This window comes from Loxodonta africana, chromosome 20, assembly GCF_030014295.1.
Source record: "Loxodonta africana isolate mLoxAfr1 chromosome 20, mLoxAfr1.hap2, whole genome shotgun sequence".
Lineage (NCBI taxonomy): Eukaryota > Metazoa > Chordata > Mammalia > Proboscidea > Elephantidae > Loxodonta > Loxodonta africana.
This window is the reverse complement of record NC_087361.1, coordinates 67731836-67744974: the sequence shown is the minus strand read 5'-3', so window position 1 is coordinate 67744974 and position 13139 is coordinate 67731836. Positions and strand designations below refer to the sequence as shown.

General features: G+C 45.0%; 1 protein-coding gene across 13 annotated transcripts in view; it reads left to right on the top strand.

Moving 5' to 3' along the window:
• Window positions 1–13139, top strand: part of IKBKE (inhibitor of nuclear factor kappa B kinase subunit epsilon) — a 34192-nt gene that overhangs the window by 16636 nt on the left and 4417 nt on the right. For 3 of the 13 annotated variants that reach the window (XR_010318751.1, XM_023548336.2, XM_023548337.2), the window contains exons 15-17: window positions 1624–1700; window positions 11219–11258; window positions 12039–12140. Coding sequence is in view for 12 of the 13 variants with exons in the window: in XM_023548336.2 (XP_023404104.1) it covers window positions 1624–1700; window positions 11219–11258; window positions 12039–12140 (219 nt within the window). In the remaining variant the exon portion in view is untranslated. Of the gene's footprint in view, window positions 1–1623; window positions 1701–2529; window positions 4445–4489; window positions 4602–11218; window positions 11259–11595; window positions 11664–12021; window positions 12141–13139 lie in introns of those variants that run through there. The other 10 variants (XM_023548339.2, XM_023548346.2, XM_023548343.2 and 7 more) reach the window with 10 other exon arrangements.

Here is a 13139-nt window from a genome sequence, read left to right as displayed (position 1 = left end):
GCTGGATGTTAAGTAAAGAAGACTGAAGAATTGATGCCTTTAAATTGTGGTGTTAGCGAAGAATATTGAATATACCATGGACTGCCAAAAGAACAAACAAATCTGTCTTGGAAGAAGTACAACCAGAATGCTCCTTAGAAGCAAAGATGGCGAGACCATGTCTCACGTACTTTGGACATGTTATCAGGAGGGATCAGTCCTTGGAGAAAGACATCATGCTTGCTAAAGTAGAGGGTCATCGAAAAAGAGGAAGAGCCTCGATGAGATGGAATGACACAGTGGCTACAGCAATGGGCTCCGTCATAGCAATTGTGAGGATGGCGCAGAACTGGGCAGTGTTTCCTTCTGTTGTACATAGGGTCGCTATGAGTCAGAACCAACTGGGCAGCACCTAACAACAGCAAAGATTGGAAGTAGATTGCCAGGCCTTTCTTCCTAGCCTGTCTTAGTCTGGAAGCTCCATTGAAACTTGTCCACCATGTGTGACCCTACTGGTATTTGAAATACCAGTGGCATAGGTTCCAGTATCACATAAACCACCGCGGTCCGACAAACTGACAGATGGGTGGTAGGAGGCTCTTACAGTTTTATTTATCCTACTTAGGGCGAATATTCTTACACTTCCTGGGAGACATGGCTGTATTGATTCCAGAGTGCTGCCTTCAACCGTGCTAGGGTTGTTCTGCAGTATACTGTATGTGCGCTGAGTTACCTTTCAAAATTCAGAAAAAAATTCTGACTTCCAAATACCAAGCCTTTTGGATAAAGACTGGATCTGGCCGGGAGGGCAGGCTTTCTGGGGTCTGCAGAGCCAGAGGAATAAGCTCTGCAAATAGCTGAGGGGATTCCTGGGAGGAGCCTGTGGAGGAAGGACCCACACACACACCCAACACCACAAACAAGTGTTTGTCTCCTGTCTGAAAAGGGAGATAGGGAACAATACTGACCTTAAAACACAGGCTGAAAGGTCCTTGAGAGGTCACTTCCCCTTCCCTCCTCACTTCCCTCCAGGCAGGACCCTCCCCTTGTTTTGAACAAGAATTGCTGATTTGTTCTTGTTCTAAACAAGGATTGTCCATTCATTCTTTATTCAAGTTCCTTCCTTGTGCCAGGCATTGAGGATCCCAAGAAGGCACTGCTCTACCCTCTGCAGGTGATCCGAAAAGAGGCATCACTGCACCTGGGTCCTCACTGCCAGTCTCTCCAGACTCTGGGTCCAGAGGCCCAGAGATTCTTCTAGGTTCTATCCTCAGGGCTTCTGGCTGTGGCAAAGTCCAACTTCTGACACCTCTCCTGCTTGGCTGCTTCTCTATTTATCTCACCCTTACTTAAATGCATGGTGTGTATGTGCTTGTGTGTGGGTGTGTGTGAGAGAGAGAGACAGAGAGATGGGGACAGACAGGCAGACAGACAGAGAAGCAGTGAGTGAGTGAATGAATGAATGTGAGCGAGAGGATGGCTGTGGGCTAGCTCCAAGGGGCCTCAAATAAGCTTAGAGACAGGCGAGTCACTCCCACCCCCATACTGGCCCTAAACCTGTGGGATCCCCTACTCCCACCTCAGCCCCACCCTCTCCCCACCCTTTGGTTCTCCCATCACCTGGCCCCTTGTCTCCTCCCACAGCATCCAGAAGATTCAGTGTTGTTTGGACAAGATGTACCTCATCTACAAACAGTTCAAGAAATCCAGGATGAGACCAGGTGAGCCTTGGGGAGAGCATAGTACCTTAAGCACACTCTCCTCCCTCCCTTCTTCCTCCCTTCGACTCACTGCTTAATGCTCCATCCATACTGCTGGGGCGTCTATGCTTAGTCCTTACTGCTCCACCCAGTGCTGCTGGGGGACTCTATGCTCACTCCTTACAGATCCATCCAGTCCCACTGGGGGCTCAGTGCTCACTCCTTAGTACTCCATCCATGCTGCTGGGACCTCTATGCTCAGTCCTTAGTCCTCCATCCAGTGCTGCTGGGGCCTCTAGGCTCACTCCTTAGCATTCCATCCATGCTGCTGGGATCTCTATGCTCAGTCCTTAGTCCTCCATCCATGCTGCTGGGGCCTCTATGCTCACTCCTTAGTACTCCATCCAGTGCTGTGGGGGCTCTAGGCTTACTCCTTAGTCCTCCATCCAGTGCTGCTGGGGGCTGCATGCTCACTCCTTAGTCCTCCATCCAGTGCTGCGGGGACCTTTATGGGAATAATGCTCTGTGGAGGCTAGGGTACAGCTGGTCTCACACAGGGGCCTGCAGAGCACTCAGGGACATGCAGCCCTCCACCTGGGACTGTTGCTATCTGAGAGGCCTAGATGACATGGGTCAAGGACACAGTGGCCTGGGTATTGTAGAAGTGGCCTGTGACAGAGACCTCTCATCTTTGCCAGGTTACTTTACAGTTTAAAGGATGTTTTCCCATCTAATGTCTCTTTGGATTGCTGTGGTAGCTTGGTTTTCCAGAAAAGAGGGAAAATGGGAAATAACACTTATGAGTCCCTGGGCTAGGCACTTACCCTGCTTTATCTCCTAATCCTCACAGAAGCCCTCGGAGGAGGCCAGCCTGTTTTACAGGCACTGGGATGGGAAGCCACTTGCCCCAGGTGACTGCCATCCTGAGGCAGGAACAGGCTCAAACCCAGGGGATGGCTGGTGATGTGGGCTGGGTGGGGCCTGGGGAGGGCCTCTTTGTCTCTTGGTTGGGGAGCGAAGGCAGCAGAAACTAACCTTCTCTCTCCTCATCCTGCCTCAAGCACTTCCTGTAGACTGAAGGTCTTGTGCTTGACGGTCAAATTCTCTTCTCTCCCTGAGATTATTTTAAAAGCGCTGTCCGATGAAAATATAATGCCAGGCACAAATGTAATTTTAAGTCTTCTCATGGCCATTTTTTAAAAAGTAACGGAAACAGGCAAAATTAATTTTAATAATATATCTCGTTCAACCCAATGTATTAAAAATGTCATTTCAACAGGCAAATAATATAAAAATCAATATAAACAAAATTATTAAAGGGACATTTTACATTCTTTTTTTGTACTAAATCTACAAAAGCTTGTGTGCTTGTTATACTTAAAACGCTTCTCTGTTTACACACTAAAATTTTTAACAGTTACAGTGAAATGGAGTCCTACCAAAATAATAAAGTCATTTGTAACGGAAAAATATTTCATACTGCTTTGCTTTTTAAATTAAAATAAGCTGTTAGTTCCTCAGTCACACTAGCTATATTTCAAGTGCTTAGTAGCCACAGATGTCCAGCAGTCACTGCATTGGGCCGTGCAGCCGTGCAGTTCTAGAAGGTGATCTCTCTCTGGTAGCCTCAGTCCTGCCTCTGAGTTCAGCCTTGCAGGCTGTGGTCTGGAGGAGTGGGGTGGGCGCCACAAGAGATAGGAAAGGGAGAGTCTCCTGCTCTTAGAAGCCGGTGGGACTGAGAGCTCAGCAAGCATGGCTTGTGCCCAGCTGGCCACCTTTGCTGCAATTTTGAGAGAACCTCAGAGACTTTTCTGCCTCCACCGCTGGACTCGCACAATAGTATAATCACTAAGTGTCTGAGCACCTCCCATGTGTTGAGCACTGCCCTACAGGCTGTGTGTCACCCAGGAACACCAGCCCACCCCTGCTGTCCATTGACCCCATAGGGTTTCCAAGGCTGTAAGTCTCTACCGAAGCAGACTGACACACTTTTCTCCCACGGAGCCGCTGATGGTTTCCAGCCGCCTGACCTTTCAATTAGCCATTGATCACTTTAACCACTGTGCCACCAGGGCTCCTTCAAGGGATTTTAGCCCCCTGCTAATAAGAGGCAGGGCTGGGTCTTGTCCCAGATCTCTTGGATTTCACAAGTGCTCAGCTGGCTGAGTGCAGGCCCAGGACGAGGAGCCCAGGGGAACTGCTGTGTCTGAAATGGAGGTGAGAGGCCAGCAAGGCAAACCTCTTACATCATTTCATGTTGGGGCTGCCACTGTAATGGAGGCCATTCCCTCGAAGCCCAGGAGGGGGCAGCATCTCTCTACAGCAGTGAGCGTTAGGACCCTTCAGGAGGCAGCCTAGGCAGTGAAAATTCCAGCTCTCATTCATTGCAGGGGGGCCAGGAATCTTCCTGCTTCTTCCAGCAAAAAGTGGCTGAGCCAAGAAGAGGAGGGTTGAGGGGAATGGCCTGGCTTATCTAGGTCACTCTGACTGCAGGGTGAGCATTCAGAGATGGGACCAGCCAGCTGTAGACATCAGTCTCCCTGGGAGGTGTGTGGATGCAGGGCAGCAGCTCACCAAACATCCTTCAAGGGATGCCTGGTACTTCCCACCCACCACCTCCCACCTGAAACCTTCTCTGATTACCACCCCCACCCCATGTGCTATGGCTTCCCTTCCTCTGAGCTCCAGGGCAATTTCTCTGCAAGTTTTTTAGGTCTCTCCCTCATAGTAATGCAATAGCTGGGTAATTGTTTCACTCCTTCTGGCCTCTGGGCCAAACAAACAAGTAATGTGACGCTTAATGTGCTCAGCTGGTACCTGAAAGGTTGGCCTATTGGATTCCACCCAGAGATGCCTCAGAAGAAAGGCCTGGCAATCTACTTCAGAAAAATTAGCCCTTGAAAATCCTATGAAGCACCATTATATCCTTTTTTTTTTTTAATATTTTGCTTTAGGTGAAAGTTTACAGAGCAAAATAGATTCCCATTCAACGATTTGTACACAGAATGTCCTAAGACATTGCTTGCGACCCCCTCAATTTGCCGGCACTCCCCCCATTTCTGCCCTGGGTTCCTGTTACATTTTATCTGGTTTTCCTACCCCTTCCTGCCTTCTTGTCTTTGTTTTTGGACAGATGTTGTCCTTTTGGTTGCATAGTGTTGTTTATTTTGTAGGCCTGTCTGTTATTTGGCTGAAGGTTGGTCTCCAGGAATGGCTTCAATTCTGTGTTGGAAGGGTGTCTTAGGACCAGTCTTGGTAGTTCCTCCAGTCTCTATAAGGCGAGAAAGCCTGGTCATTTTTATGGATTTGGTTTTTGTTAGACATTTTCCTCCCACTGTGCCCGGGACACCATACTGTGATCCTGGTCAGAGCAGTTGATAATGGTTGCTGGGCACCATCTAGTTCTTCGGGTCTTGGGGTTGTGTAGGCTGTGGTTATGTGGTCCATTAGTCCTTTAGACTAATTGCTTCCTTGTGTCCTTGGTTTTCTTCACTCTCCTATGCTCTGGATGGACTGAGACCAATAGTTGTATCTTAGATGGCCGCTTCCAAGCTTTTAAGACCCCAAATGCTACTCACTAAAGTAGGGTTGAGAACGTTGTCTTTATGAACTATGTTATGCCAATTGACGTAGATGTTGACTTGGGTTCCCGAGTCTATGGTCCTTAGCCTTCAAGCCTAGTGACTTCACCCCTCAGGGTGTTTGGTTAAGTCTAGGAAGTTTCCGTGATTATGCACCTTGTGTGTTCTATTGTCTATATTAATATATATGTAGTAGTGTCCACGACCAAACCTGTATCTGCAGGTGGAGCGCTCCTTGCACCCTTCCTCTCCTCTTTAGCACACCTCTCTACTTGTATATCCATTTGCAGATTATTATTTGTTAATACTATTGTTGCAGGATTGTCTATGTTACCGTAAATGCTGTGGTTACCCTTTATTCTTCCATTCCTCTCGGTGCCTTCCTTTGCCTTGGTCCTCTTGTGCCAACTCCCCTCTGTTGTGTAATGTCTTTCCCTTCACCAGCATTAACACGTGTATTCTTTCTAATCGGTGACTTTCCCTCCCTAGCCTTCCTATCCCTGGTAACCATCAAAGAATGTTTGTGTGCATGTGTAACCCTTTTCTTGATTTTTTATAGTAGTGGCCTCATATAATATTTGTCTTTTTGTGATTGAATTATTTCAGTTAACATAATGTTCCCCAAGTTCAGCCATGTTGTGATATTTTTCATGGATTCATCATCATTCTTTATTGTTGCATAGTACTCCATTGTGTGTGTACCACAGTTAGTTTATCCATTCATCTGTTGATTGGCACTTGGGCTGTTTCCATTTTTTTGCTATTGTGAATAATGCTGCAATGAACATGGGTGTGCATATGTCTATTTGTGTCACAGCTCTTATTTCTTTGGGGTATATACCTAGGAGTGGGATTCCTAGATCATATGGTATTTCTATTTCTAACTTTTTAAGGAAGTCCCTCCATTTTCTATAGTGGTTGTACCATTTTTCATGCCCACCAGCAATGGATTAGAATTCCAGTCTTCCCACAACCTCTCCAGCATTTGTTGTTTTCTGTTTTTTTTTTTTTTTGGTTGGTGCCAGTAATGTAGGAGTGACATGGTATCTCACTGAGTTTTGATTTGCCTCTCTCGGGTTGGGGGGTGGGGATGCCTAGAGATCACAAACATTTCTTCATGTGTTTGTTTGCCACCTGAATGTCTTCTTTGGTGAAGTGTCTGTTCATATCTTTTGCCCATTTTTTAACTGGATTATTTGTCTTTTTGTTGTTGAGGTATTGAAGTTTTCTATAAATTTTAAAGATTACACCATTGTCAGATATGTTATAGCCAAAAAACTTTTCCCAGCCTGTAGGTTCTCTTTTTACTCTTTTGGAGAAGTCTTTTTTATTTTTTTTATTGTATTTTAGATGAAGGTTTACAGAACAAACTAGTTTCTCATTAAATAATTGGTACACATATTGTTTTATGACATTGGTCAAACCCCGCTACATGTCAATACTCTCCCTTCTCAACCTTGGGTTCCCTATTACCAGCTTTCCCATCACCTCCTGCCTTCTAGTCCTTGCCCCTGGGCTGGTGTGCCCCTAAAGTGTCGTTTGTTTTATGGGCCTGTCCAGTCTTTGGCTGAAGGGTAAACCTCAGGAATGACTTCTTTACTAAGATGAAAGGGTTTCCAGAGGCCATACTCTCTGTTTCTCCAGTCTCTGTCAGGCCAGCAAGTCTGGTCTTTCTGAGTCAGAATTTTGTTCTACATTGTTCTCCAGCTCTGTCCAGGACCCTCTATTGTGATCCATGTCAGAGCAGTCAGTGGGGGTAGCCGGGCACCATCTAGTTGTACTAGACTCAGCCTAGTGGAGGCCGTGGTAGATGTGGTCCATTAGTCCTTTGGACTAATCTTTCCCTTGTATCTTTAGTTTTCTTCATGCTGCTTTGCTCCTGAAGGGGTGAGACGAGTGGAGTATTTTGGAGAAGTCTTTTGTTGAGCATAGGTGTTTAATTTTTAGGTGGTCCCATTTATCTAGTTTATCTTCTTCTGTTTGTATATTTTTAATTATGTTTGGTATGCTATTTATGCCGCGTATTAGGGCTCCTAGCATTTCCCCTATTTTTTTCTTCCACAATCTTTTTAATTTTAGGTTTTATGTTTAGGTCTGTTATCCATTTTGAATTGGTTTTTGTGTATGGGGTGAGGTATGGGTTTTGTTCGTTTTTTTACAGATAGATACTCGTTTCTGCCAGCACCATTTGTTAAAGAGACTATTTCTTTCCCATTTAATGGAATTTGGCTCTTTATTGAAGACTTTGTCCTTAAGTGGATGGATTTACTTCTGGGTTCTCAATTCTGTTCCATTGGTCTGTGTGTCTGTCATTGTACCAGTACCAAGTTGTTTTGATTACCATGGCTGTTCAGTAGGTTCTGAGATCAGGACGTATGAGACCTCCTACTTTGTTCTTCTTTAATAGTGCTTTATTTATTTGAAGCCTCTTGCCCTTTCATATAAAGTTAGTGATTGGTTTTTCCATCTCGAAGAATGCTGTCAGGATTTGGATCAGGATTGCATTATACCCATATATCACTTTGGCTGTTGTTGTTAGGTACCATCAAGTCAGTTTCGACCCATAGTGACTATATGTACAACAAAACGAAACACTGACCAATCCTATGCCATCCTCACAATCGTTGCTACGTTTGAGCCCATTGTCGTAGCCACTGTATCAATCCATCTCATCAAGGGTCTTCCGCTTTTTTGCTGACTCTCTACCTTACCAAGCATGATATCCTTCTCCAGGGCCTGGTCCCTCCTAATAGTATGTCCAAAGTACATGAGATGACGTCTCGCTATCTTTGCTTCCAAGGAGCATAATGGCTTTACTTCTTCCAAGACAGACTTGTTCATTCTTCTGGCAGTCCATGGTATATTCAGTATTCTTTGCCAACACTGTAAATTAAAGGCATCAGTTCTTCTTTGGTCTTCTTTATTTGTTGTCCAGTTTTCACATGCATATGAAACAATTGAAAACACCATGGCTTGGGTCAGTGCACCTTAGTCCTCAAAGTGACATCTTTGCTTTTGTACACTTTAAAGAAGTCTTTTGCAACAGATTTGCCCAATGCAATACATCGTTTGATTTCTTGACTACAGCTTCCATGCAAAGGACCTGGCAGTCTACTTCTGAAAAAAATTGGCCAGTGAAAACCTTAGAAACAGCAGTGGAGCATTGTTATAGTGTCAGAAGATCAGCCCCTCGGGTTGCAAGACACTCAAAATATGACTGAGGAAGAGGTACCTTCTCAAATTAAAGTTGACCTTAGTGATGTGAATGGAGTAAAGCTTTTGGGATCTTCATTTGCTGGTGTGGCATGACTCAAAAGAAGAAGAAACAGTTGCAAACATCCATTAATAGTTGGAATGTGAAATGTACGAAGTATGAAATCTAGGAAAATTGGAAGTCGTCAAAAATGAAACGGAATGCATAAATATCAATATCCTAGGCATTAGTGAACTGAAATGGACTGGTACTGGCCACTTTGACTCAGACAATCGTATGGTCTACTATGCTGGGGAATGGTAAATTTAAGAGGAATGGCATCACATTCACCGTCACAAAGAACACTTCAAGATCTGTCCTGAAGTACAACGCTGTCAGTAATAGGATAATGTCTATATGCCTACAAGGAGGGCCAGTAAATATGACTATTATTCAAACTTACATGCCAATCGCTAATGCAAAAGATGAGGAAATTGAAGATTTTACCAACTTCTGCAGTCTGAAATTGATCAAAGATGCAATCAAGATGCATTGATAATTACTGGTGATTAGAATGCAAATAAGTTGGAAACAAGAAGGATTTGTAGTCAGAAAATATGGCCTTGGTGATAAAAACACTGGCTATTGCATGATAAAATTTTACAAGACCAATGACTTGTTCATTGCAAATACCTTTTTTCAACAACATAGACAGCGACTATACATGTGGACCTCACCAGATGGAAAACACAGGGATCAAATCAACTACATCTGTGGAACGGGACGATGGAAAAATCTCGGTATCATCAGTCAGAACAAGGCCAGGGGCCAATTGTGGAACAGACCATCAATTGCTCATATGCAAGTTTAAGTTGAAGCTGAAGAAAATTAAAACAAGTCCACAAAAACCCAAATACGACCTTGAGTATATCCCACCTGAATTTGGAGACCATCTCAAGAATAGATTTGACGCACTGAACATCACTTTGGGTAGTGCTGACATTTTCACAATGTTGAGTCTTCCTGTCCAAGGGCATGGTGTATTTTTCCATTTGTGTAGGACTCCTTTGGTTTCTTAGAGTAGTGTTTTATAGTTTTTTTTGTATAAGTCTTTTACACTCCTAGTGAGATTTATTTCTAAGTATTTTATCTTTTGGGGGCTATTGTACATGGCATTGTTTTTCTGATTTCCTTTTCAGAGTTCTCTTTGTTGATTTTTCTATGTTGGTCTTGTGTCCTCCCACTTTGCTGAATCTTTCTATTTGTTCCAGTAGCTTTCTTGTGGACTCTGGGGTTTTCTATGTATAGGATCATATCATCTGCAAATAGCGATAGTTTTACTTCTTCCTTACCAATTTGAATGCTTTTTATTTCCTTTTCTTGCCTTTTTGCTCTAGCTAGGACTTCCAATGTTGAATACGAGTGGCGATAAAGGGTATCCCTGTCTTGTTATGTTCTCTGAGGGCATACTTTCAGCCCCTCTCCTTTGAGAAGGATGTTGGCTATTGGTTTTGTATAGATGCCCTTTATTATGTTGAGGAATTTCCCTTCTATTCCTATGTTGCTGAGAGTTTTTATCAGGAATGGGTGTTGAACTTTATCAAATGTCTTTTCTGCATTGATTGACATGATCATGTGATTCTTTTATTTATGTGGTGGATTACATTGATTGATTTTCTAATGTTGAACCATCCTTGTATAACTGGTATGAATCTCACTTGGTCATAATATTTTTTTTTGATATGCTGTTGAATTCTATTGGCTTGGATTTTGTTGAGAATTTTTGCATCTGTATTCATGAAGGATATTGGTCTGTAGTTTTCTGTTTTAGTGATGTCTTTGCCTGGCTTTGGTATCAGGCTTATGCTGCTTTATAGAATGATTCAGGAGTATTCCTTTCTTTTCTATGTTCTGGAATAGTTTGAGTAGAATTGGTGTCAACTCCTCTCTGAATGTTTGGTAGAATTCTTCAGTTATGCCCCCTGGGATGGGGCTTGTTGTTGTTGAGAGTTTTTTTAATGACCTCTTCAATTTCTTCTTTTGTCATAGGTCTGTACGAATTTCCTACCTGAGGTTTTGTTAGTTTAGGTAGGTAGTATGTTTCTAGAAATTTGTCCATTTCCTATAGGTTTTCAAATTTGTTGGAATACAATTTTTTGTAGTATTCTGTTATGATCCTTTTTATTTTAGTTGGTTCTGTTGTTATGTCTCCCATCTTATTTCTTATTTGGTTTATTTGCATCTTCTGCTGTTTTTCTTTTGTCACTTTGGCCAGTGGTTTGTTGATTTTATTGATCCTTTCAAACAACCAGCTTTTAGGCTTATTTGTTATTTCTATTGTTTTTCTTTTCTCTGTTTCATTGATATCTGCTCTAATTTTTATTATTTCATTTCTTCTGGCAACTAGGGGCTTCTTTTGATGTTCTCTTTCTAATTGTTTGAGTTGTAGGGTTAACGTTTTGATTCTTGCCCTTCTTTTTTGATGTGTGCATTTACTGCTATAAGTTGACCTCTAAGTACTGCTTTTGCTGCATCTAGCACAGTTGTGTTCTGACGCACACGGGGTCACCATGAGTTGGAATGAACTCAAGCGAAATTAATTATCTCTTCCTGGCTCCACTTGGCTGTGAGCTCCTCTAGAGCAGGCGCAAGCCTGTCTTCATCTGTGTCTCCATCCCCCACCCCCAAGTGCTCAGCACAAGCCCCACCCTTGTGGCATTCTGTTTTGTTCATTGATTAAGTGGCACCATTCCTGTTTCCTTCAGGGCTTGGCTACAACGAGGAGCAGATCCACAAGCTGGATAAGTGAGTGGCCTGGGTAGGTGGGTGGACAGGAGGGTGGTATCACCAGGGCAGAGCCATCCTCCAAGCCAGACAAGAGGTGGTGAAGGGCCCTGACCCCAGGCTGTGGCTGGGCAGGGAGAAGAGGGGGGTGAGTTGGCAGCTGGGATAACTGTCTATGGAGCAAGTTAGCTGGGGCAGGGGAGGGAGATTGAATGGCTGAGTTGAAGGGAGGTAGCTCAGAGGTAATTCTGATGTAAATGGGTTTACTTCTGGGATGAGCAAATAATCTGTAGATTTCTTTCCCTAATGGCCCCCTCTGATTTACCACTTATCACTTCCTGCCTCTGCCCTCTGCCAGATCCTTCCTTTGTGCTCCCTGCTGCTCCCATTTCCTGGACACTCATCTTCCAGAGGCTCCCATTGGAGGTGCCACAGTCTACACCCACGATCAGGCCCTGCGTGCGCGCGCGTGCGCGCGTGCGCACACACACACGTTCCCTGTCTCTCCATAACCATCTCTCCTACTTTCCCTCTGGGTACCAAGCTTAAGAGTGTATGTGTGTCCTGGGCCCTCCCCCATGTCTCCCTGTTGAAGTGTGTTTGCCGGCTCCTCTGGCCTGTGTGATTCACATGTGTGAACATTGTCTCCTCCCTCCTCGGATACATACGCCCCTGCTGTGGGCCCAGGGAATGGGCATTGGTGATGGGGTGATTGCAGAGACCTAGAGATGCTGGGCCTATGCTCAGGGGCCTGGTGTCTCCGCTGCTCATCTCTGTGCCTCAGTTTCTCTGTCTTTTCAGGGTGAATTTCAGTCATTTAGCCAAAAGGCTCCTGCAGGTGTTCCAGGAGGAGTGTGTACAGAAGTATCAGGCAGCCCTGGTCACGCACGGCAAGCGGATGAGGTAACCATCCAGCCTCCCTCCAGAGCTCAGGGACCCCAGCCTGGCCTGGGCCCTACCAGACTTCAGATGATACGGGGTTTGCAGAGCCCTGATAGAGAAGGATGTAGGAAAGGAAGGCGAGGAAAGGGTGTTTTTGTGGACCAGGCATCCTGCTGGGTGGTTTCTACAGATTAGCTCATTTAACCCCGTGATTTCAACCCTATGGAGTAGAGACTATCACCCCATTTCACAGACAAAGAAACCGAGGCACAAAGAACAGGTCTCCGCCTCTATGTTACATAGCTGGAAAGTGGCAGAGCCAGCATATGGGATGTCTGCTTCTACAGTCTGAGTTCTTTTCACTGTCCAGCTGGTTGCACTGGGAAACCACCTCTTTGGAGAGGAAACCAAGGCCCCTCTGGGGAGAGGACACGCTGATGTACGGGCTTCTAAGGGGGCAGGGAAGCAGGGGCAGACAGTACCCCCGAACAGAACCCTCTGTCACACTGTCCCCTTTAGGAGTTCCCCCTTCAGAGACAAACCTCTCCCTCCTTCCCTGCCTGCATTGATATTGGCCCCCTGAGAAGAGAGGGCGTCTGTTTCCCAGGAATTGCTAGGTTCTGAGGCTCATGTGACCTCTGAGCTATTATGGGGCTGAGACCCTGGAATTCACCTACCCTCACATTAGAATACCAGTGTCCGGCTCCTCACCTCCCTCCCCAGTCCACCCCAATTCTGATTTCATTGGGCATCAGTATTCTATAAAGCTCCCCAGGGGGTCCTAGTATGTAGCCAGGGTTGAGAACCAATCACCACTTTAACCTCTGGACCCTGGTTTCCTCTGAGCAATAAGGAAAATATTCTTGCTCACTCCCACCCCTTAGAGAGAGAAAAGGACACTCCTGACTGTGACTGACTGGAAATAGGCAGTACGGGCAGTCTCTGTATGCAGTGCCAAAGAGTGGGCTGTCCTCTGCGTCTCTGAAGCTTACCTGGCACCTGGCTCATCATAACCAGCCC